Here is a 22,500-nt window from a genome sequence, read left to right as displayed (position 1 = left end):
GTATTATTTATTTCAATAATCTATTATATATATATATATATATATATATATATAGAGAGAGAGAGAGAGAGAGAGAGAGAGAGATAGATAGATAGATAGATTTCCTTGCAACACCTGTGGGAAGTGCTGCGCATCCAGAATTGGCCTCTTCTCCCATATGAGGACACAAACCGACAGATAAGCCTGCCTGCCTACTCATCCGTCGGTCCGATTAGAGACTCCTATATATATATATATATATATATATATATATATATGTGTGTGTGTATTTATTTATATTAATTTCTTTTTATTTACTGTGTGCCCATGTGGCGATGCAGTTCACACAGACAGAGCAGTGGCCACAGCTGCACCGGGAGCAGGTCAACGCCATGGGAACAGTGCAGCAGGTCAAGGCCACACTGCAGGAGTTGCAGCGTGTTCGGGCACAGGTGGTGGACAACCAGGTGAACGACTTGCATGCCTTGCTGCAGGAGTTCCGGGAACAGGTTGTGTCGGCCCTGGGCTCTTTCCTGCACTTCTGTCAAGGGAAGAAACTGGAGTATGATGATGGTAAGTTTGTAGTTTTCAGTTTACTGTTTCCGTTTGTTTGCTTGTACATCTGTGTCGAATCTTTTTGTATGTCTGTGTGTGTTGTTGTTTTTTTGTTATTGTTTTTTTGCAGCTTTTTTGTTCCATCCAATGTTATAATGCATGCAAACACTTATGTATAGTTTTTAGTTTTTGAATTGGTCACAAGAATGGCTTTCTGCCAGTGAAACACACACACACACACACACACACACACACACACACACACACACACACACACACACAAGCACTCGCACAGTATTTTCCTTGATACATATTCTGTTTATTTTGTTCAAAAACATGAGTCCTGTAGCTCTCATGAAGGTTTTAGATTGTGGCTTGGATGTACATGATGTACAGATTTAAACACTGGATTTAAGCGTATAATTTCACTTAAACATTTTGGGGCTTTATGTTCTTTTGGCATTGACACCCAGCAGTACTTTGATCCATTTCCAACAAACCCACAAGACTAGAAGGTTGAAGAATATGTGATTTTACTATGATGAATGAGGAGTACAGGTTTGGGTTTGTCTTCGAATGTACTTAACATGCTGTGTATATTATGAGCATATATAGTCAGCTGATAATGCAAGTGAATAAATTCATTTCTAAGGTATAATCACTTGATAACTATTGTGAAACAAGGTGCTGATGTAGACAGATACATGACATGATGACAGCATGAGTTTTGCTTTGTTTTAATTGTCAGATATTGTGACTGAATGTAAACTTCAGAAGAGAGCATGGTAGTATGTCACTTAGCGGTCCTGTCAACGAACATAGTGAGAGGTGCAAGTTCATTTCTTGGCGACACAGGTACAAGCGAGAGCGTGGCACCAACCACAATCCATGCACCTGCTGGAGCCCAGGTGCAAACGCCACCCAGCGTCTGTGTACCAGACAACACTTGTGCTGCAGCCTCCAGGGAACAGCTGAGACAGGTGAGGATGGGAACACATTGTACAGAGGAGGAAAAATCTTGTCTTAAAATGAATTATTGATAACAACAATAACAACAATAATAATAATGATGATAATAATAATGATAGGCATCGTTCAGTCTCTGGAGACTTTGGAGCTGTGCTCTGGGTGATGTCTCTGGCACTGCATCAGCTGTGATTTGACAGGCTTTTTCCAGAGTGGCAGTCTCTCCCATACTTCATTCAGACAAGTCTGATGCTGGTCTGCCTGTCAGACTTTGGGCCTTCTTTGCCGTTTCACCACTTCAGAATTGGAGAAGCTTTTCTGCACTGTCTGCTTCCAGGATGGTTGTTCAGAGGATACAGCTTCTCACGTGTCTGGGTTGATGTCTAGGGTCTTCAGGCCTCTTTTTCATACATCTTTGTAACGTAGTTGGGGTGTGTCTGAAGGGTGCTTTCCCTGAGCCAGCTGTCTGTACTAGAGCTCCCTGGGTATTCAGCCGTCATCCTTTCACACGACGCGTCCAAGCTAGTGCAATACCTGTGCTTCAGGAGGGTGTGTATGTTTGGGATCCCAGCCCTTTTGACAGTGTTATTGGAGACTTTGTCCTACCAAGAGGTGTTCAGAATGTATCAGAGGCATAATATTCTATTATTATTGTGTACAAAGCCACAGTGAAAAAAATATCAATATAGAAAATACATTTATAGTGTTTATAGATATACACATGTGGCATACACGTGTGTGTGTGTATGTGTGTGTGTGTGTGTGTGTGCGCGCGTGCTTGTTTGTGTGCATTCTGTGCATGCTGTTGATAATACTGGTTTGACCATGCAATGTTTGGAATTGACAATAAGAATGACTGTTGCAGGAAATGGAAGAGCTACACACCATGGCTTTGCAGTTTGTCTGCACCATCAGTGTGACTGTAAGTCAGCATTTAGCTCTTGTTTCATGTTTGTTTCTTCATCTCTGTCCTCACCATACATGTTACAGCTGGTATGGTGGATGTCACTGTAAAAATCGTTTAACTGTGTGTGGGTGAGTAATAGTGTGTGAAAGGGGAGTGATGCAATGTGACCTCTTTTCTCTCTGTGTGTCTCTCTCTCGCAGATGTTGGAATGAGCTATGACGATGATGATGATGATTTTTGTATATGTGTGTGTCCGTGAGTGAGTGAGTGTGTGTGTGTGTGTGTGTGTGTGTGTGTGTGAAACTCCATTAAAAAAGCTGCTTTTTACTGATAGGAGACTGAGGCAAGGGAGACAAAGCAGACTGTCGCCAGTGATGTGGTACACACAAATTCAGCGGAGGAGAAAAAGACACGGAGCAAGGTGGGTACTTAGTGCGTGGACAGGATAGGTACTTGTACCACAAAGTGCAGAAATCTCAAATAACATAGCTGCTTTCTGTTCCACACAAAATGTGTTTAAAAGAAAAAAGAAAAAAAAGAAGAAAATTCAGCTTGAATTCTTCCAACAGTAATGGTTTCATTTTCTCTTTGCTTTGTGGTTCTCTTGAATTTTATTGTTGTTTTTGCAAGTAATGCATAGTGAATGTTGTTTTGACCAGTTTTATTGTTTGTTTTGCACTTTTGGAAGTGGGTTATAATTACAGTAATCCCAGTAGTAATAGCAATTATGAAAGTGATTATGTAGTAGCAGGATTATTAACATACCGGTACTTCTTCTTCTGCTTGTTTTGATTTCTTCGCTTCTTCTTTATCAACATGGTAATATGTATATGCAAAAACATATATAAAATGATCTAAAATAAGCATATGTTAGATTTTTTTGGATTTTTTTTAATGACAGATATAACCTTACTCCATACTATGGCAAATAAGATACCCCAAGAAGAGGAGGGGTGATACAGCTGCCTCACCATTCTAAACATCCTCTCCTTCCTTCAAAAATATCTTCATCTGATCTTTCTGATAAATTCTGTGAGTTCTTTGATGAAAAAAAAAAAAAAAAAATCAGACATTCACAGTGAATCAAAGTCTCTTCAAAAATATTTGGTCAAAGGGTTTGTTTTTTTGTATCAAGCACATTCTCTCAGGAATTCTCTTCCTCTGGATCTCAATCACTCACCAACTCTGTCCTCTTTCAAAGCAAAATTAAAAACCTATCTGTTCAAAGTGGCCTTTGGATGTGAAGAAGCCTAGTCATTTGTCTGTCTCCTTCCATCCTCCACACCCCTCTTATGTCATCCCCCACCCCCAGTTGAAGTTTTTATGTTGTGTGTGTGCTTGCGGGTGGGTGTTTACTGTGTGTGTGTGCATGTGGGTGTGTGGGTGTGTGGGTGCATGTGTAGGACATATTTTGTGCTTTTTTTATTTGATTAATCATATTTGCCCTATGTAGTATTGTCTTGGTGTATATGCATTTTGTTTTTCTCTTCTATGTCCTCATACGCTGTTTAGTATAATGAACTGTTGTATTTTTTTCTTGTGAGGTGCTTTGTGCCCATTAAAAACTGTATATTACTTTATGATAACAATGATAATGATAATATCATTATTGTTGTTGTTGTTATTACCTGACATGCACCAACAAATGTGTTCTGTTGTTGAGCATTATCCAGATATTCTCTCCACAAGGCAGTAGCATTTGTATGTACATCAACAATTGCAGAAGATAATGTATAATTATGCGTACCCTATCAGCAAAAGACAGTAACTTTGATATAATCATCATCAGTATCTTGGATCTTCATCATCAGTAAGAAAATTTAATGTACCAAATTCTGTGACCTTTCATGCCCTGCACTCATGGTGACTCTAGTTTCGATCCCCCTCCTCTTCTGTGCTTGGGATGAGTCCTGACAAGTTCTTTGTTGGTGTCGGCAGATTCATGGGGAACTGATGTTGGAGGGACGTGATGGGCGATCTCCTCTCTAGGGGGCACACTCAGTCAGTCTGGCTCCAAGACTAAGCAGTTATTGTCATCAGTAGTGGGCTTAGTAGGTGGTCCTCAGTACTTTGAATCAGGCCAGGCACTACTGAACACCGCCAAAGTGACACAGCAGCAGTGCAGGGTCTTCTTTGGCATGTGGCCTCCTAACAACCTAATATTGATGGATGCCTGTGGACAGCTGACACTGTGACTGCGACAGACAAACTGGGTGTGGCTGTGTATGGGGTACTCAGAATGAGTGGTGTGGAAGTAATGCGAATGAAACGGAGCAGATAATGGGACCAAAAAAAAAACAACAACAAAAAAACACACTCAAAAAAGTGTTTCTTCTCATATGAACTAATCAAACTCAATCTTAGGTAGGAGCAATTTGTGAATGTTTTCAATGGCTTTCCAAGTTTATTACTTTGTGATGTATTGACTTATTGAAATTAAATGAAATGTTAAATAAAAAAACAGAAATAAAAAGATAAAAAAGACAGTAGCAGGCAGTAGCGTGTGTTGCAGACGGACAAACTGAAGATGGCAGTGCTGCCAGTGATGGGTGCCATACTGGGAGGAGCGGTCGCAGGGCCGGTGGGGTTGGTCACTGGCATCAAGATTGGCACTCTGGCCGGCAGTGTGGGAGGTGGAGTTGCAGGTGTGTTAATCTGACGTGTGTGTGTGTGTATGTATGTGTGTGTGTGTGTGTGTCACTGCTTGATGTTTGTCTGTCATCCTACTGATTCAGATTTTTTTGTCTTAATGATAATAATGATAATAATGATAACATGTTTTGTGTCTTTGAGGTTAACTGTTTTGATTAATAGTTTATTTACAATGGTTAAAGTGAATCTGTGCGCAATGCTTTTTATGTCTTGTTTAATATTTTAGTGTTTAGTAATGGTCAGTGTAGGTAAGTGTGTTTTTTTTTGTTTTTTTGTTGTTGTTTTTGTCACACCTGATGTAATTCCCATTTGTGATATCATAGAATTATATTCTTGTCTTATCTTCTCTTTCATTGCTCGTTCTGCTTTGTACATTCTTTACTCTTTTTTTCAGCCAGCCCATTTGTATGACCTTTTTGATAGTCTTTATGCCTTTTAGTTGTTTAGTTTCTGTTTTTATTTCATGTCACTTGATCTTGCATAAATCATTGTCACACCTTTCCTCGGCTATTGACAGATTGATCAGTCATCACCTGTGAATTTTTTTTCTTGAGACCATGTGTATGTACCTTTCTTGTGTCTTCTTCATTGTTCTGTCAGCCAGTATTTCAATTCTGCTGTGACGACAAAGCAATGTGTGTGATTGTGTGTGTTTGTGTGTGGGTGCATGCGTGTGTGTACATATATGTGCACGAGTGTTTGTGAGAGAGAGGGTTATAGAAACAGAGTAAACAAATGTGGCTGGATGCCATTGCAGGTGTATGTGTTTGTGTTCAAGTAACTTGTGCTCATTCTTAACAAGCAGTGCATTCTTCAAAGGTTAGGCAAAACTTGTCAAGCTAAGTTGCGCTCTCTTTGATACCCATGCTTGGATAAGTAATCCATGACTACATGCTTACATGTGTGTGTGTGTGTGTGTGTGTGTGTGTGTGTGCAGTTCTTGCCGGTGGCACCATTCTCAGTTCTCAAAGCAAGACCTCGGCAGATGTTTGTGGTTCGGATCAGAATGATAACGCCACAGAACTTTTCTACAACTCTGCTCCCCCACCGTCACCCACACAGCCACCACCCATCACACAGCATTCCTCATCAGCACCACCACAGCATTCCCCCAGTTCCGTCTCCTCGTTGTCATCCCTGCAGTCCGATCCCCAAACAGTGACCACACAGAGCCGTGGTGTGGACAACAGACGGCAGCAGCCATGTGCTGATGGGAGTGATGACAACGGCAACATGACCTTCTGGGATCAGATTCTGCTCTGGGGGAAGACACCCCAGTGACACAGCTCAGAACTTCTTGCCAAGTAACACAACGCTTGAAATTCACAGATAACTTTTATTTGTCCTGGGGACAAGTAGATAAAAAAACAAAAAAACAACAACAAAACACTACTTATCCCCACAAATTTCTACATGCCCTCCCTATCAAAAGAAATGGTTATGAAAGTAACTACTGGTAGAGCAGTGACAAGTGTTTATACATGAATCGTTATATAAGTAGGATATATTTTAGGAAAAGAGGATGGAACTGTTTCATGACTAATATAAGAAGAAATTAACAGTCCCACAAAACCCATATTTCTATGTCAGATCTATCGTTTCAGCGCTGACACATTTTATTCCCAGAACACACCTTGTCTCAGTGAGAAGGGGAGGAGGTAAGTGCAATCAGACTGAACTGAATCTGACTGCTCATTCACCCTGTCGCTGACACAGTTGAAAAGTGGATCAGTGGAGAGAGCATTTCCACTTTTCTGCCAGAAGGTTTAGTTGCAATTTGGATTTTTCGAGTCTCACCATTCCCCTCAAGTCACTTATGATTTGGTTGGGATGGAGGGACTTTGATTTGTCCCTGGTGGGTTTTGAGGAATGGTAGGTGGGAGTGTATACATATATAGAAAGAGAGAGGTAGTGCAGTGTTTATAGATGGGTCTGTACATGTTACTTTCTCCTTAAAACTGACACTGATGAAAACAGACACTCACAGGAATAAATCATAAAAATGCAATGCATGCTTGTTTGCTTTAAATCTTGTTTTTCTGGTTACTTTGTTGCTGGCTAACCATGTTGCTTTGCTGCTTTGTTGCTGGCTAACCATGTTGCTTTGCTGCTTGTGTATTTGGTTGTTGTGTTGATAAACTTTTTTTTTTTTTTTTAATCTCTTTGTTTTTCCATGTATTTTGTCATTTTGGACTTTATGTGTACATATCCTTACATACATTTACATATCATTCTCTTCACAGTTTGAAAATATCAATAACAGATAAGCGGATGTGAGAAAATGTGATTCCTGACTGCCAAACACTGACATATTTTTTTGGTTTTTCAGCTGTGTTTTCGTTTATTTATTTATGGTCTGTTCATTTAAGATGATGATATTAGACTGATATTTTCAGCTGTGTCTTTAACGGCAAAGCCTTCATAAACCAATGTGTGCCATAAGTGTCCAACTGTGGAATGTACATAGCTGTGTATAGTTTTCTGTCAGAATGTTCGTTGTCAGAATGTTTGTATCACCACTGTTTGTTCATGGTATCAAAGCCCAAAAACAGCCATTGCTATTAGCTGAGGTAAAACCATAATGAATCTTCAAAAGTACTTGTAAGCTGGAAACAGTTGCAGGTAATTTTGGAAGGGATGGGAATTGTGTGTTTGTGTGGGAGGTAGTTCATAGCTGCTGACTGGATTTTCATGAACGTCTTTAATTTTTTTTGGGGGAAAAAAGATGCACTTAAAAGTTTGCAGCTGGGGTCCACGGCTGTCTTAAATGCTGTCTTGATGCAAAAACAAAGTAAAAAGAAAAAGAAGCCAAAATGCCGATTTGATTTCAAAATACCTTGAGATCTATCCATCCTAAGAACCAAATTATACTGGAAATATTAAAAGGTGCTTCTTTGTATACTGTGTGAACTTCTCAGTGAAAGGGATGTGTAATGTACAAAAGTTGAAACATGCAAATATATATTTGCCTGGTTTGGTTGATTTGATGGTCATACTCAGAGTGCATATTTGCTGCTTTTGCATTGTTTTGGTATGTGTATAAGAGAGTGTGTGCATGCGTGTGTTTGTGTACTGGTGACATTCTGTGCTTTTATGATGTACATTTCGTTTAGTAAGTTTGGTAAAATAGGCACAAATAAAAAGTAAAATCAAGAAACATAACCACCCCATCTTTTTTACTTTGATAATCGAAGATGTAACAAGGTCAAGGTCACTCTGGCTGACAGAAGTAGGCAAGCATTACACGGTGATTCCTCAGCTGATTTTGCTTTATTTCTTAAACCAACGTTTTTATTTTACATTTTGTTGTGGTATTCCCGCTCAAAAACATGGTGTCAACATTGGAAACTGTGATAATTAGTGAACGTGTGTAAAGAGACAAATTTCACCACTTCATGCTTGTGTGACTGCTTATAGTGCATTCACACTTGTGCCTCAAACCATGAGATTTGTTTGGGGTTTTTTTGTTTTGGTTTTGGTTTTTTTCCCCAGAAAGATTATACCTGATATTTTAGATGATCTGTTGTACATGATTTTTTCTTATGGTGCTGGGCTGAGATATATAATCTTTGTGGGAATATAACTTGGGAAATGATGATGCAACAGGATTAATTTGGTTTTATTCAGTTTGAATATGTAATCACTATTAGATGTTTGCACTCACTTGAAGGAAATAGTGCTGAACTAATTGCTGCTCATGTTTGCTAGTTTTCCTTCTGGCATATATTGCTTGTGATTTTGTTTACATTTACCTTGGGACTGTTGAATTGCTTGGCAGCTATAGTTAATTCCTTTCTGTTCTCTGAGCCTGTTTTGTTGTTTCTGTAATAAAATGAAAATGGATACAACACAGTGATGAATTTCAGTCTTGAATCTTCATAAGGTTTGACAGACCTACTGTAAAAGTGAACAAACAGTAATAAGATAATATTTAATTAAACATACTTAACCATGACTCAACTAGTGCAGACTCCGGCAGGGGTCTGACATTCCTGTCCTGTGCAAACTACTATCCGCCTATGCGGAGAAAACGAAAGTACTACGGCTGATAACCTCCCGGAAGTAGGTAACATCCCCTTTGTCCCCCTGGCTAGCGCCCTCTTTTTCCGGCAGCCATCTCGACACCTGTTCCTGTGCACTTCATACGGCTAAGTTTTTTTTTGTGCATTTTCTATCTGTCTACCGGTTCTTTGGAGTTTCTGTTTTGTGTCCAATTATGTCTTCAAACAGGTAGCAAAATTATGTGGCTCGATTGGGAGATCGGGCTAAAATTAAGGCATGATCGCAATCGATTAGAAAATTAAATTTCCTTTATTTTACACTTTGTACATCACATCACTCCTATGGGACAGGAATGGAAAAAAGGTGGTCTGATTTTATATTTCTATAAAATCATGTATTAGAATATTTGATTTTTAAAACCTGTCCTTTGAGAGCGTTTTTGCCAAAGGGCCCAGAGAGGAGAGTGGTGTATGGAAGGGGATGGACTAAAAGAGAGAGTGAAGAAAAAGGGCAAGGAATGAAGAGATGTTGACATGGAGAGAGAAGAACAGTCAGGTTTACACATTAAGTTTAGAACAAAGGGAGTTGATGCAGGGGAGACAGGGGGTAATGTTGCAGTGGGGGAGGAGGTGAATGGTACCGACATCATGTTGTGTTCTTTAATAGCAGAAACTGCAGGTGTGGTGTCGCATATAAGGATCAGTCTGCAATGCTTGTGTAAAGGGATGAAGGAAAAAAAAAAAAAAAATTTAAATTGCACTTGTTTTCTGATATTATCTGAATGGTCATCTGTTTTACTTCTCTTGTTCTTTTTTTTGTTGTTGTATTTGTCCATCCTATCAAAAACAAAATAAATAAATTTAAAATAAATAAATAAAAGGGACACCTGCGGTTGAAACATGTTGCTGTGTTAATTTGCAATTTCTGTTTGTTCATGTTCTCATAGCTCTTTTGCAGTCATAGTTTTATCTTTACACTTCACTCACTACCAACATAAATTATTTTCTTATGGGATATTTTACAGTTTTCTTGTTTCATACATTCCCTGAGCTGAAGAGGATCTTATTGATGATTTTGATTTTTTTTTTTAAACCTTTTTAATGAATAGATGCTTTGATTTTGGAGGGAAAGATATTTGCATTGGGATGTTGTAAATTTCACATGTAATCATTTTTTTCAAACTAGGAAATGTACAATCATGTTGTGCAAGGGAAACATTTACTGAAATTGTTAAGTGGTACAGACATGCATAGATGCTGTGATTTTGGTGGGAAAGAATCTTTCCAAGATATTTGCATTGGGATGTTATGCATAATGAGTGAGAAAGTGATTTAGTCTACAGTTAATATGTGGAGGAAAAACGATCTCTTCATTTCTTTATCTTCAGGTTAACAGGTGATATAATTATATTTATTATAACATGTATTTTGATTGGATATTGTGTAACTGGTTTTTACTTATTTTGTTTGCTCATTTGTATTGTTTTTATTGTTTTTGAAAAGCAAACCACATTTAATACTAAGACTTCGTGAAAATTATTGTTTTGTCAAAAAACACAATCACCAGTATGTCCATATTATTTTTGTCTTTCTTATATGACCTATCATTTTTTCTAACTAGTACTAGTACTAAATAAGAGAATAATGATGAGTGATGTCAGCTACCCCAGTTTATAAAACAAGTGTGCTACCTTTTTAGAGTGATGTTTATCACTGTTAGTTATAAAACATTAACAATTAACCAAGAATAAAATGTAATCAAAATCCATCAAAAATGAAATAAGACTGAAGTCCATGTGCCTGGTCTATTGGGAAAATATGCTGAGAAAGTTTGGGAACTATCCCATAAAGAGACTTTATGCACTATAACACTATTACCACAACAAAAATAGGTATTTTGAATAACAATCTTCTTCTTCTTCTTCGTTCATGGGCTGCAACGCCCACGTTCACTTGTATGTACACAAGTGGGCTTTTACGTGTATGACTGTTTTTACCCCACCATGTAGGCAGCCACACTCCATTTTTGGGGTTGAATAACAATTAATATAAACAGCAGATCAAGAATTTGCTGTAACTGGACATTTTTCTCATACCAATTAGGGATATGTGTGTCATAATATTTGACAGTACTTGTGTTGATTTCAAGTATAGAAGGAAAAAACCAACAACAACAAAACATGTATGCATGTAAAAAGCAGTTATGTATCTCTGTGATGAAAAGATATGATCAACATTTTAATCCATGGCAGTGTAAGTAACCCCTTTTTACAGAGACGCAGAAAAAAAGATAAAACCATCAAGCTACACTCAATGAAAACAGTAATCAAGCATTTAAAGAAATTCTGGGGATATACATTTGTACATGTCTGCTATGCATTTACAATTTTGAACAATACAAATACAATAAAGCTGAAACATATTTTGTTTTGAAAATAGAAAATCAGTTTGAACTGCCATGTGAAGAGAACATGTGCTTTGTACATGTTTACATTTTGAGCTTTGTGAGATTGTTGTTAATAAATAATTATATTCACTGTATTCTAAATAAATTGGAATTGTTGTTCATGATTATTTTTATTGTATTTTAAATAGATTTATGGAGCTGGAATGCGAACTGATTTCCTTTTCATGTGTACCTAAAAACACTCACATATAGATGCCAGCTGATATGGGTCTGCCCCATATTATATTATGGTTTAGTATATTAAATGCATGCTTTGGTGAAGAAAAGTACATATTGTGCAAGTTTAACCTTTCAACTGTTGATACATTCTGTTACTCTCTGTACATAGAAAATTTCCAGAAAAATGGGGGAAAAACACATTTGTAATCATAGTTCAGTCTTATCTCCCAAACTGTCAAAAATAACAAAATAAAAGATATATCACTATGCTTAATTCCTACAATAAAAACTCAGAAAGTATCATTTTTATATAATGCAAAAGGCACATGTGTACACACACACTTAACAGTCTTCTGATCATAACATTCTCCCATCAATTTGTTCACAACACACACCTACAGAAAGAGATACAGAAAACAGATAGTGAGAAAGGGACTGAAACGGAGAATAGGTCACAGTGAACATTCGCCTTTCACTCTCTGTCATACACCATCACACTTGACCACCCTCTCAGGTTTTGAAGATCAAGGGAGTTAATTCTTTTTTTCAAGTACTGGCTTGGCAGACAAAATTTTTGCTATGCTGAACGAAACAGAAACTGAAAGTGTAGGATTTATGATATACACCAAGTGTACTTCAACACAACATTGGCATATTAATTGTGTGTTATGACATACTTTGTATATCGATGGTCCAGTCAAGGGGGAAGCTGGTTCCATCAGCCAAGTGCTAGCCTTTGATCTGATCCCAGTGTTGCAGAATAAACTTGCCATTCAGGGATTTGCGGTCTGAGAAATTTTCTGGTAGGTGTCAGCGCTTCACTGAAAGATGTGTCAAAGGGGTTTCATCGACATGAAAATGACAAAACGTGCAGGGTGTGATATCCATTTTTTTTTCTCTTTACACAGAAATAAACATTCTTGCATTATCTCACAAAAAGCATCATCATCAAGTACAGTAGTTGAATCAAAAATGTGTCTTCAATTTTCAATTTGGAAATGAGTTATGGGGGATTTTTTCTTTTTGTTGTTGATAAGTTTAATTACTTATCTGAATGTTATAGTTACAGCAACTTAATATGTTCGTTATTTCAATATTAGTATATAAGTATAAAGAATATGAATACCGGTTTTGCTTTTCTTTTGGTCACACTGCCTTGGCTGCCTATATTATTAATTCAAATTTGACATTAAAAAATGTGTCTCAATGATGACATTAAATAAATGCACTTGGGGACTTGCACTAGGCGTACATGTGTGTGTGTGTGTGTGTGTGTGTGTGTGTGCGCACACTGGCATGTTACCATGTTGTGCAAGCATGCACCCATGTGTGAGCATGCATGTGTAAATGTGTGCATTCATATGGATACAGATACACATCAGTTTATATCATGTTGTTTGTCGTTGCTTCTCTCCTCTTTCAAGCTCACGATAACTCTTGATCCACAACCCATCTTTTTCTCAACTCTATCAACAGAGCCCTATCACGTACAGCTTGATCGTTTTATCTGTTTTTCAATCAACTTTTCGTCGACTCTCAGATTATGTCTTCCCGACAATGTAACCACCCCCACCCCTTCACACGCACACGCACACACACGCGCTGCTTTGGTGCACAAATACATCAACACGACGTGCATTTAAAATGCGTGGTTCCCGGATTCCTTCGGCAGTCTTTGGAACAGGTTGTCAGATCTGTTGAGCCCACATTCGTCAGCTGCAGGTGGGGGCTGGAAGTGTTCCACACAGACAGAGAGCACAGATAATGTACTGTTTCTGCGATCAGACAGAAACGAATCGATACGCCGGAAACCAACCGAAGCAGTTTCAGTTTCAGTAGCTCAAGGAGGTGTCACTGCGTTCGGACAAATCCATATACGCTACACCACATCTGCCAAGCAGACGCCTGACCAGCAGCGTAACCCAACACGCTTAAGTCAGGCCTTGAGGGGAAAAAAAAAAAAAAAGGTGAATAAATGATAGATAAGCTTACACAAATAAATAAATAATAACTATAATGTAAAAAAAAAAAAAAAAAAAAGCAAATAGACGTAAAACATTAAGACACACATTCACATATACACCCACACATGCATAACAGATATGCACCGAACACGCAGTTTCACAGATATGAAAGCACAGTCAAATACATATAAACGTACATGAGCTCCAACACACACACACACACACACACACCACACACATTACCCTGCACCTCCTCTACCCCCCTCCTCCGCACACTCATTTCTAGTCTACGTATCACAGCTTCCACGGCACACACACATACATACACACACACACACACACACACACACACACAGATGAACACTTGTACAAGCGCACACACATATGCCCATATCTCCACACACATATGTACAAAGATATATATATATATATATATATATACGTTCCAATATCCTGTTGCTCCCACAGTGTAGGCATGCATACACTCACATACCTCATCCTCTACGCCACCTCCCTCTGCACCCCCACCTCCCCCTCACACACACACGCACGTGCACAGAACTCTACTGACACTTGTGTACACTTACACTCTCGCGCATGCACAAACGCACTCAAAAATACAGACCCACACATGCACACAAACACACACATACACACACGCATAGAGGCTGCCACTGATTGGCTGCAAGAGGGATGTGAAAAGATCTCTGATGCCAAGAATGTGGCGTATAGTGTGTTGCTCAGTCTATTGTATTTGGAAAAGCCCACAGAGACTCTGTTCCGTTTTGAAGAAATTTGCGCAATGTTGGTTTGGAAATGATGCCGATATTTGTTTGATTAGCAAAGCATCGTGCTCTGCCTTTCATGTTAGACTTACGGCCACTCCCTCTCTCTGCTTTTATTTCTTTGAGGCGATCGATGGTGTGATGGCCTTGTACCTGTTCTTTTTGATATTCTTTGACTTTTCTGAAGATTTCCGATTTTCCTAGATGTAGGCCGCTCGTTGGTGTTGCGTTACCAGCAAGTCTGTCAGCTCGCTCATTTCCCTTAACACCTGCATGTCCCGGGCAGTATGACCATGTGAGTTTTTTAATCTGAAAGTTGCGCATTGCCTTATGCCACTCTGGGCTTCCCATTCCGTTTTCAATTTTCTGTATGAGGTTCATTGAGTCGGTTAGAATCATGGCATGTTGGTTTCCGGGCGTATGGATGGACGATAGCCACTGGAGGGCATGTGTCACAGCTTCAACTTCCATCGTTAGGCTGGAGGTTGTGACTTTGTAGGCAGCGTTCTCTTCCCTAACTGTTTTTCCATTTTGTTTCGCAGTGAATCCCCAACCGGATTGGTCTTTGGTGACTGAGCCATCTGTGTATATGATGATGTCCTCTTCTTTACTGTTTTCTTCTATGAGTAGTTTCACTTCCGCATCAGTTTTGCCCTCTGGCCATTCCCGACAATGTCTTCCTAGAGTGGGTGAAGTGGCTGTGTTGAATAGATGGTTGAGGTTTTCGGGGTTTTTCTCTCATTCTTTTGTTTCTTTCAGGTCTTGTAGTCGGCATACTAGCTGGATTGTGTCTTCTGCTTGCCCCATCCATGATCTTCCTCGTCCGAGGCGGCTGCCTTTCAACCGAAGCACTTTGGTACATATGTACCGAGTTATACGAAACTAAACTTACGAGACTTGAAAGTTTGCAAAGCGGCTTCAACACAGAAGCGAAAGCAGACGAAGTGAAAGTTTTAATGAAACAGGTATATCAGAGCCACCGGACAGTAAATCTGCTACAGAACATCAGGATCGCCAAAATTCACAAGTACGTTTATTGATTGATGTTGTGCAGCGCTTACATTTCTTTTTCGGGCACAATGCAAACAGTAACGTTGCATGAATTATTTATTTTGAGCATGGGTAAATATCATGACAACTCGCTTCCTGAAAACGTGACAGTGTTTGTACAGTAACGTTTTTTTGTTGTTGTTTTTTGTTTGTTTGTTTGTTTTTGTTGTTTTTTATGGAGCGCAAAATCTTCAAGTGATAGTAGTTTACTTGCCGATGGTGTCAAATATGAAAAGACTACATTTAAATTACACTGACAATAGAGGTAATATTTCAGTCCTCAGTTCATTCTGAATTTTGCGGCAAAAGCAGATAGTTGAATCGCTTCAAGGTTGACGATTCGGGAAGAATGTACCTTTTTGGTGGGGACCCGCAGAACAAGAACATTCCAAGCCGAAAGATGATCTTGCGAAATAGAAATCCAAAGCCGGCAGAGAAAAAAATCGTCACGGATGCCAGACCAGTAGGATCAGGTACAAAATGATTTAATGCAAGGAGTCTGACCAGTGTCGGACGCAGGTACTCTGAAGTAGACAGAGCGACTGTAAGAGGCTCATAACGGTGTGTGGGCTTGTGAATGGTTTCATCGTTATGTATACTCGGGGGAGTATCGACACGCTCCCAACGATGGGTACTCAGAGTCAAACTGCAGTTACTCGAGTCATTCAGAGTACAAACCGGGATCTCAAACTAAAGCAGACTCATTGTCGAGACTCATTGCAGAAACCCAGACAGAGCAAGACGAAACGTCGCTGGCAGAGGAGATTGCCTCCTTCATGGTGGGGAACTGAAAAAAAAAGAAAAAAAAAGCTGTTCCGATAGCAATGACAGCTCGTCAGTGAGACAGATGAAGCATCAGCAGTCGACAAAGAGCTGAGAGCAGTACAGGAATGCATTCAAACAGGAAAGTGGTAAAAATGTCCTCATGTGGTGCACAAAACACCGTGCGCGATGAAAAGTTGGTTCTCAGATGAACACAGATTAGCGTTCCAGTACGTCTGCGCGAAAGTGATTGAAATCGCTCATGCAGGTCACCAAGGAATCACAGAATCACAGAAATGTTTGGCTATAGGCTAAAAGCCTTTTGCCCTCGTAATCAGTGTCCATTTATGTGCTTTGGATCACTTGTTGTGAACAAACCCTTGTTTAAATCTGGCATAGTGTATACTATATTTATCTACAGCTCAGTAAAGATTTAACTCTGTGGAAAATACATGGTTCTTAAACTTTTTGTCAATGTGATTTTTGAAGGCGTTTACCGATGGTGCATTGATGGTGTCATAGGAAAGGTTATTCCACAGATTTATGATACGGTTAGTAAAGAACTTGCGGAACTGGTTAGTTACGAAATTAGTTTTGTTTATTTTGAAGTTGTGCCCTCGAGTTTTATCGTAGTTAGCCATAGTAAACAATGAAGAGGTGGTGCAAGGATCATAAATATTGTGCATGATCTTATATACTTCAATGAGATCACCTCTTAATCTTCTAAACTCAAGGCTAGGCATATTAAAAAGAGCCAGGCGCTTCTCATAACTAAGATCACGAGTACTAATAGTTATTACTAGTTATGGTAAATCTGCGTTGAACTCCTTCAATCATATTTATGTGCTTTTTAAGGTAAGGGCACCATACTGAGTTTCCATATTCAATAATGGGTCTAACCAGGGCTTTGAACAATGGAATCATAATTTCGGGAGATTTATTAGTTATAGTTCTCACAAGAAGACCAGAAATTTGATTTCCCTTTTTCACTATATTATTTATATGTGCCTCAAAGCTTAGTTCTGGGTCCATCGTGATCCCTAGATCTCTTTCCGCTGTTGTACTATCCATTGTTCGAGTTACCCCCTTTTCCTGTATCGTGTACTGATACTGTGGATTATTCTTTCCAAGGTGCAGAACTTTGCATTTCTCGCTGTTAAATTGCAACAGCCAAGTATTTGTCCATTTAACCAGATTATGTATACACATTTGCAAGTGATCTCTATCTTCTGTATTTCGGATGGCAGAGTAAGCCTTGGTGTCGTCTGCAAAAATTTTTACTTTACAATCTACCTCACCAGGCATATCATTTATAAAGTATATGAACAAGGTTGGGCCAAGAACACTACCTTGTGGTACACCACTAGTTACCTTAACCTTCGATGATTTACTACTATTTACACTTACAAACTGTGATCTTCCATTTAGAAAATCTCTGATCCACAATAGTAGCTTGCCTTTTATCCCATAGCCTCCTAGTTTATTCATGAGTCTGTGATGGGGAACTGTATCAAAAGCTTTCCTTAGATCAAGGTAGACTGCATCGACTGGTACCTTCTCATCTAGCATGACTAACCAATCTTGTAATGTAACAAGTAGTTGTGTAACACACGAGCGCCCTCTGGTAAATCCAAACTGTTCTCTAGATAACAGATCATGTTTGGTTAAATGTTGGCAGAGAGCGTCTCGAATAAAACCCTCAAAAACTTTACAGACAACTGATGTTAGACTGACTGGACGATAGTTACCCGCAGAATTTTTGTTACCTTTCTTAAAGATAGGACGTACTTCTGCTTCTTTCCAAGCTTTTGGTATTTCACCCTTATCTAGTGTTCTATCAAACAAGATCTTAAGTGGGTGAGCAATAACTTCAGCAAGCTCTATTAATACTCGTGGGTGTATCTCATCAGGTCCTGGGGACTTTGATGGGTTTAGGCTCTTTAGAGCTTTTTTCATCTGTTCAACTGTGACCTCCACGTTGGAAATTTCAGTAACTTCTGTCTTACATGAAAACTCTGGGACATTTACGTTACTCTCCTCGGTAAAAACACTAGCAAAAAATCTGTTTAGCACAGCTGCTTTTTCTGAGTCATTTTGTGTTAAGGTACCATCTTCCTTTATTAGATTAGCAATTTGTTCTCTTGGCAGAGTTTTACTTGCAACATAACGGAAGAATCCTTTTGGATTATGCTTAGATTCTTTAGCTAATTTAGTTTCCTTAGCTTTCACGTTTTTTCTTGACTCCCATTTTACCTGGTTTCTAGCACGTGCATATATTTTATAGTTCTCACTAGTGGGATATTTCTTATATTTTTTAAAGGCTCTACGCTTTTGATGAATTTTATCTAAAAGTGACTGGGGAATGGGATCACGTCTTTGTTTATTGGAGGGTCCTTGTTTGAATGATTTTTTTGGAATAAATTTGTTCATGGACTTTATTATTACATCATGAATAAGTTCCCAGGTTTCATCCACAGATGTCTCATTTTTCAAAAGGTCATCCCAGTTTATCTCACCTACGTAATGCTTCATGCCTTCGTAATCTCCTTTCTCTAGTTGATATTTCACAGAGTGACCAGATGGATGTTCCCACTTGATCTGAACATCAAAGTAGAGGGCAGAATGGTGGCTCTTCCCTAGAGGGGGCCAGTAATCCAAAGTGTAGATGTTTTCATAAGAGTTGGTAAACAACAGATCTAGCACATTAGGTTTTTGTAAACCTCTATAATGAGTGGGCTCGGAAGCCATTTGTACAATGTAATTTTGTTGAACACAATCCAAAAATTTTGTAGCTGGGTGGTCCTCATTTTTACAACTTATCACATTTTGCCAGTCAATTTCTGGATAATTAAAATCTCCAGAGACAATAACCTTGTTTTTAAAACTGTTAAATACATAGTTTATTAGTTTAATTACACTAGCATGATCCTCATAATCTGAGTTGGGGGATCTGTACACTACACCAAAAATGATGTGCTCGTTACTACCAGGTAATGATATTTTACAAAAAATTGAAGGAGAAAAGATCCTTTCAATTTCTACAATCCTGGACACCTCCCACCCTTCCCGCACGAACAGACTGACACCTCTTCCCTTGTTGTTTGTAAAACCTGTATAACCAGGAAGTACAAAATTTTCAATTTTAACCTTGGAGTTTTTTGGTAATACTTCAGTTAAAGCAATAATGTCAAAGTTGTGTATGTTACACAATAGTCCCAGTTCATTTAGTTTGTTTGTCAGCATGTCAGCGTTTGCATAATAACATTTCAGAGAAGAAAACTTATGAGAAAAAGAAGATTTGTTTGTTGGTCTATGTACAAAACACGTATTTACATTGTTCTTTGTTCCCTCAAATCCGTACTAAAGACAAAATAACGACTCCGTAACAAAGTATGACGGGTCAGGGATGGATAAAGATGTTGAAAATCAAGTCAGGTCTTGCCAGTCACCCATGCAAATCAGTCAATCAGCCATCCGCGCCAGAACCGATGATTCGACTGAATCAAATGCCAGGTCTGTGGGAAGATCTGACCATTGATATGTAAGGTTATTCGAGTCTATCCTAGAAGTGGTAGACTACTATACAGTGGATTTTTCGAAGCTGCTGTTCTGAAATCTACCATTGCAAATAGAATCAAAGAAGAATTTGAAAAAAAAAAAAATGTTCACAAGACTTGGCTTACCAGTTTCCATTAAATCAGATCACACACACACACACACACACACACACACAGAAACACAGACACGTCTCCCTCCTCCCTTCCTCCCTCCCCCCTTCCCATACAATCGCTCCCATCCTCGCATGTATGAAAGTTGGTAATTCCATTGAAGTCCATTTCTCAAACCAGAGCCACTTATTCAGTCAGTCGCCCCACCCACCTCCCCGTCTCCCATCCCTTCAAATCTCTACATCAGTCTATTCACAAGGAGGAAGGTGGCAGAATGGTAAAGACGCTTATCTGTCAGTACAATGTTCGTGAAGGAATGGGTTTGATTCCCGCTGTCGCCCTTTCTCCCAAGTTTGGAAAAAATCATATTGACCAGGACGCCTCTTCCAACTCTTTGGATTACCAAGCTGTTTTCGAACTGTGTTCAACTGTGATAGTTTTCAGTGGAACATGTGTATTTTATGCTTCTGTAATTATTTCAATCCAGTATTTGATTGCTGAATCTGGGTCAGTCACGTGGTAGCATATACGAAAGGAATTTTGGAGTTTTACACATCATCTATAAATAGCTGTTCATTGAATGTTGAAAAGCATTGTCTTGTGGCCTGGTTTGGGAATTTTTACTCCCCTTTTTTTTTCCAACTGGTGCGACACAAACTGGACCGTGATAACTCGAGTTAAAAACAGGAACACAAGCTTCTGCAAAAATAATTGTTCGTATTGGAAGTGTATATATTATGTGAGTACGGCTGTGAGTTGGGCGTAACTTTGGTGGACTGATGCAGATTAAACAGATGGACTGATGCAGATTAAACAGATGGACTGGTGCAGATTAAACAGATTGACTGATGCAGATTAAACAGATTGACTGATGCAGATTAAACAGATTGGTGCAGATTAAACAGATGCAGATTAAACAGATTGACTGATGCAGATTAAACAGATTGACTGGTGCAGATTAAACAGATTGGTGCAGATTAAACAGATGCAGATTAAACAGATTGACTGATGCAGATTAAACAGATTGACTGGTGCAGATTAAACAGATTGGTGCAGATTAAACAGATGCAGATTAAACAGATTGACTGATGCAGATTAAACAGTCATTGTTTGGTTCCACTGCTTATTTACATCAGTGGCCAGTGCTTAAGTCGCCGGCCAAGCAAGATGATTACCTTTGACTCTAAAGTCACAGCGTCTGTCAGTGCAGTGAATCTGACCAGGAGAGAGGAGTAGGAGTGGGTGGTAGAGTGAGGGAGGTGGGGGGGTGAAAGAGACTGAGACAGCTGGCAGTGTTAAGAGGGAAACAGTGCCGTCCTGGTCAGAATAGCTCAAGAAACACATACCACACCAGGCAGTGGCATTTAACATGGATGCTTTCCTGTGAGAGATGAATGGGTGGGTGGAAGGTGGAGGGGGTGGGGGGGAGACAACAAGAGATAGCGAGAGGGAGGGAAAACGTGGTTGAACAGAATGTTTCAAGTTGCCATCCCAACTGTAAACTGTACCAGTGGTGCCAGTATTAACCCTTTCACCGCCAAGCTCGCATTTATGCACAGGCGTGGTGGTAGAGGACCCATGTCCATGAAAAGTGACCATACATTGGTCTGTTATCCGTGAACCTACTGCTCTTAATGCTCGGTGGTAGGATAGGCCATATTTTCTATACATAGCAGGGGGAATCCCCAGCTATATTTAGCCACAGTCTTTTCTGTGTTTACACCACAAGGGTATTTTGTACTCTAAGTTGACTGGCGGTGAAAGGGTTAACTGGATCATGAGAGAGGGAGACAAGGCAGTGGCAGATGAAGAGGGTGCCATCCCACATTTCTAGGAATACTGCTCATACCCTTGCTCTCTCTGAACTGGCCATCAGCACTCAGTGACCTCAGCCCAACAGAGAAAGAGTGGGGGAGGGAGAAGTAGGAGGGGAGGGGTGGTGAACAAGAGGGGGTGTGGTAGGTACCATATTTCAGCCATAGGCACTTGCCACACTATAACAATTTTTTTTTTATAACATAAACTTATAAAGCCATTTTTTTTCAATCATCATAGGAACTTGCAGGCGTGCATGACCTAGCGATGACGTCAACAGCTGCACCATCCTCCGCTACCATGGGGACACAGCAGGTGGTGCCAGAAAGACAATTAGGGGGGAGAACTAGTGTGAGCAGAGGGATCAAGCTGTCGCTGCAGCGACTGCGGCCAACCATCAGCAAGTACCTGAAGGTGCTGGACATCCATCTGCACCGACTGCAGCAACACCAGAACAATATGGAGAAGGTGGGGAGGAGAGGAAAGTGTTTGGGGTAGTTGTGCACCTGAGCTGTCTCTTTATTTTATTTTTGTTGTTGTTGTTGTCTAGTTTACAAAATGATTAACCTCTGAATATATATAATTGTATATTGATTGATCTATGTATCTATCTATCTACACACACACACATGTATGTATGTATATATATATATATATATATATATATATATATATATATATATATAGAGAGAGAGAGAGAGAGAGAGAGAGAGAGAGAGAGAGAGATGTATGCATGGGTGTGCATGTGTGTGTGTGTGATTTCTTTGCCT

The 22,500-nt window shown here is 39.4% G+C and overlaps 2 protein-coding genes across 2 annotated transcripts in view; both read left to right on the top strand.

Moving 5' to 3' along the window:
• LOC143279470 (syntaxin-17-like) overlaps window positions 1–12,928 on the top strand; it is a 17,434-nt gene extending 4,506 nt beyond the window's left edge. Inside the window, exons 3-8 of the mRNA XM_076583519.1 lie at window positions 321–552; window positions 1,390–1,514; window positions 2,366–2,422; window positions 2,742–2,828; window positions 4,920–5,052; window positions 5,997–12,928. Coding sequence (XP_076439634.1) covers window positions 321–552; window positions 1,390–1,514; window positions 2,366–2,422; window positions 2,742–2,828; window positions 4,920–5,052; window positions 5,997–6,340 — 978 coding nt within the window. The 3' untranslated portion in view covers window positions 6,341–12,928. The remainder of the gene's footprint in view (window positions 1–320; window positions 553–1,389; window positions 1,515–2,365; window positions 2,423–2,741; window positions 2,829–4,919; window positions 5,053–5,996) is intronic.
• Window positions 12,929–15,275: 2,347 nt separating this feature from the next.
• Window positions 15,276–22,500, top strand: part of LOC143279461 (syntaxin-17-like) — a 16,037-nt gene continuing 8,812 nt past the window's right edge. Inside the window, exons 1-2 of the mRNA XM_076583509.1 lie at window positions 15,276–15,462; window positions 21,971–22,198. Of these exons, the coding sequence (XP_076439624.1) occupies window positions 21,998–22,198 (201 nt within the window). The 5' untranslated portion in view covers window positions 15,276–15,462; window positions 21,971–21,997. The remainder of the gene's footprint in view (window positions 15,463–21,970; window positions 22,199–22,500) is intronic.

The sequence above is a fragment of the Babylonia areolata genome, chromosome 1 (assembly GCF_041734735.1).
Source record: "Babylonia areolata isolate BAREFJ2019XMU chromosome 1, ASM4173473v1, whole genome shotgun sequence".
Taxonomy (NCBI): Eukaryota; Metazoa; Mollusca; class Gastropoda; order Neogastropoda; family Buccinidae; genus Babylonia; species Babylonia areolata.
Note: the sequence above shows the minus strand (reverse complement) of the source record. Positions and strands in the feature narration are given on the sequence as shown.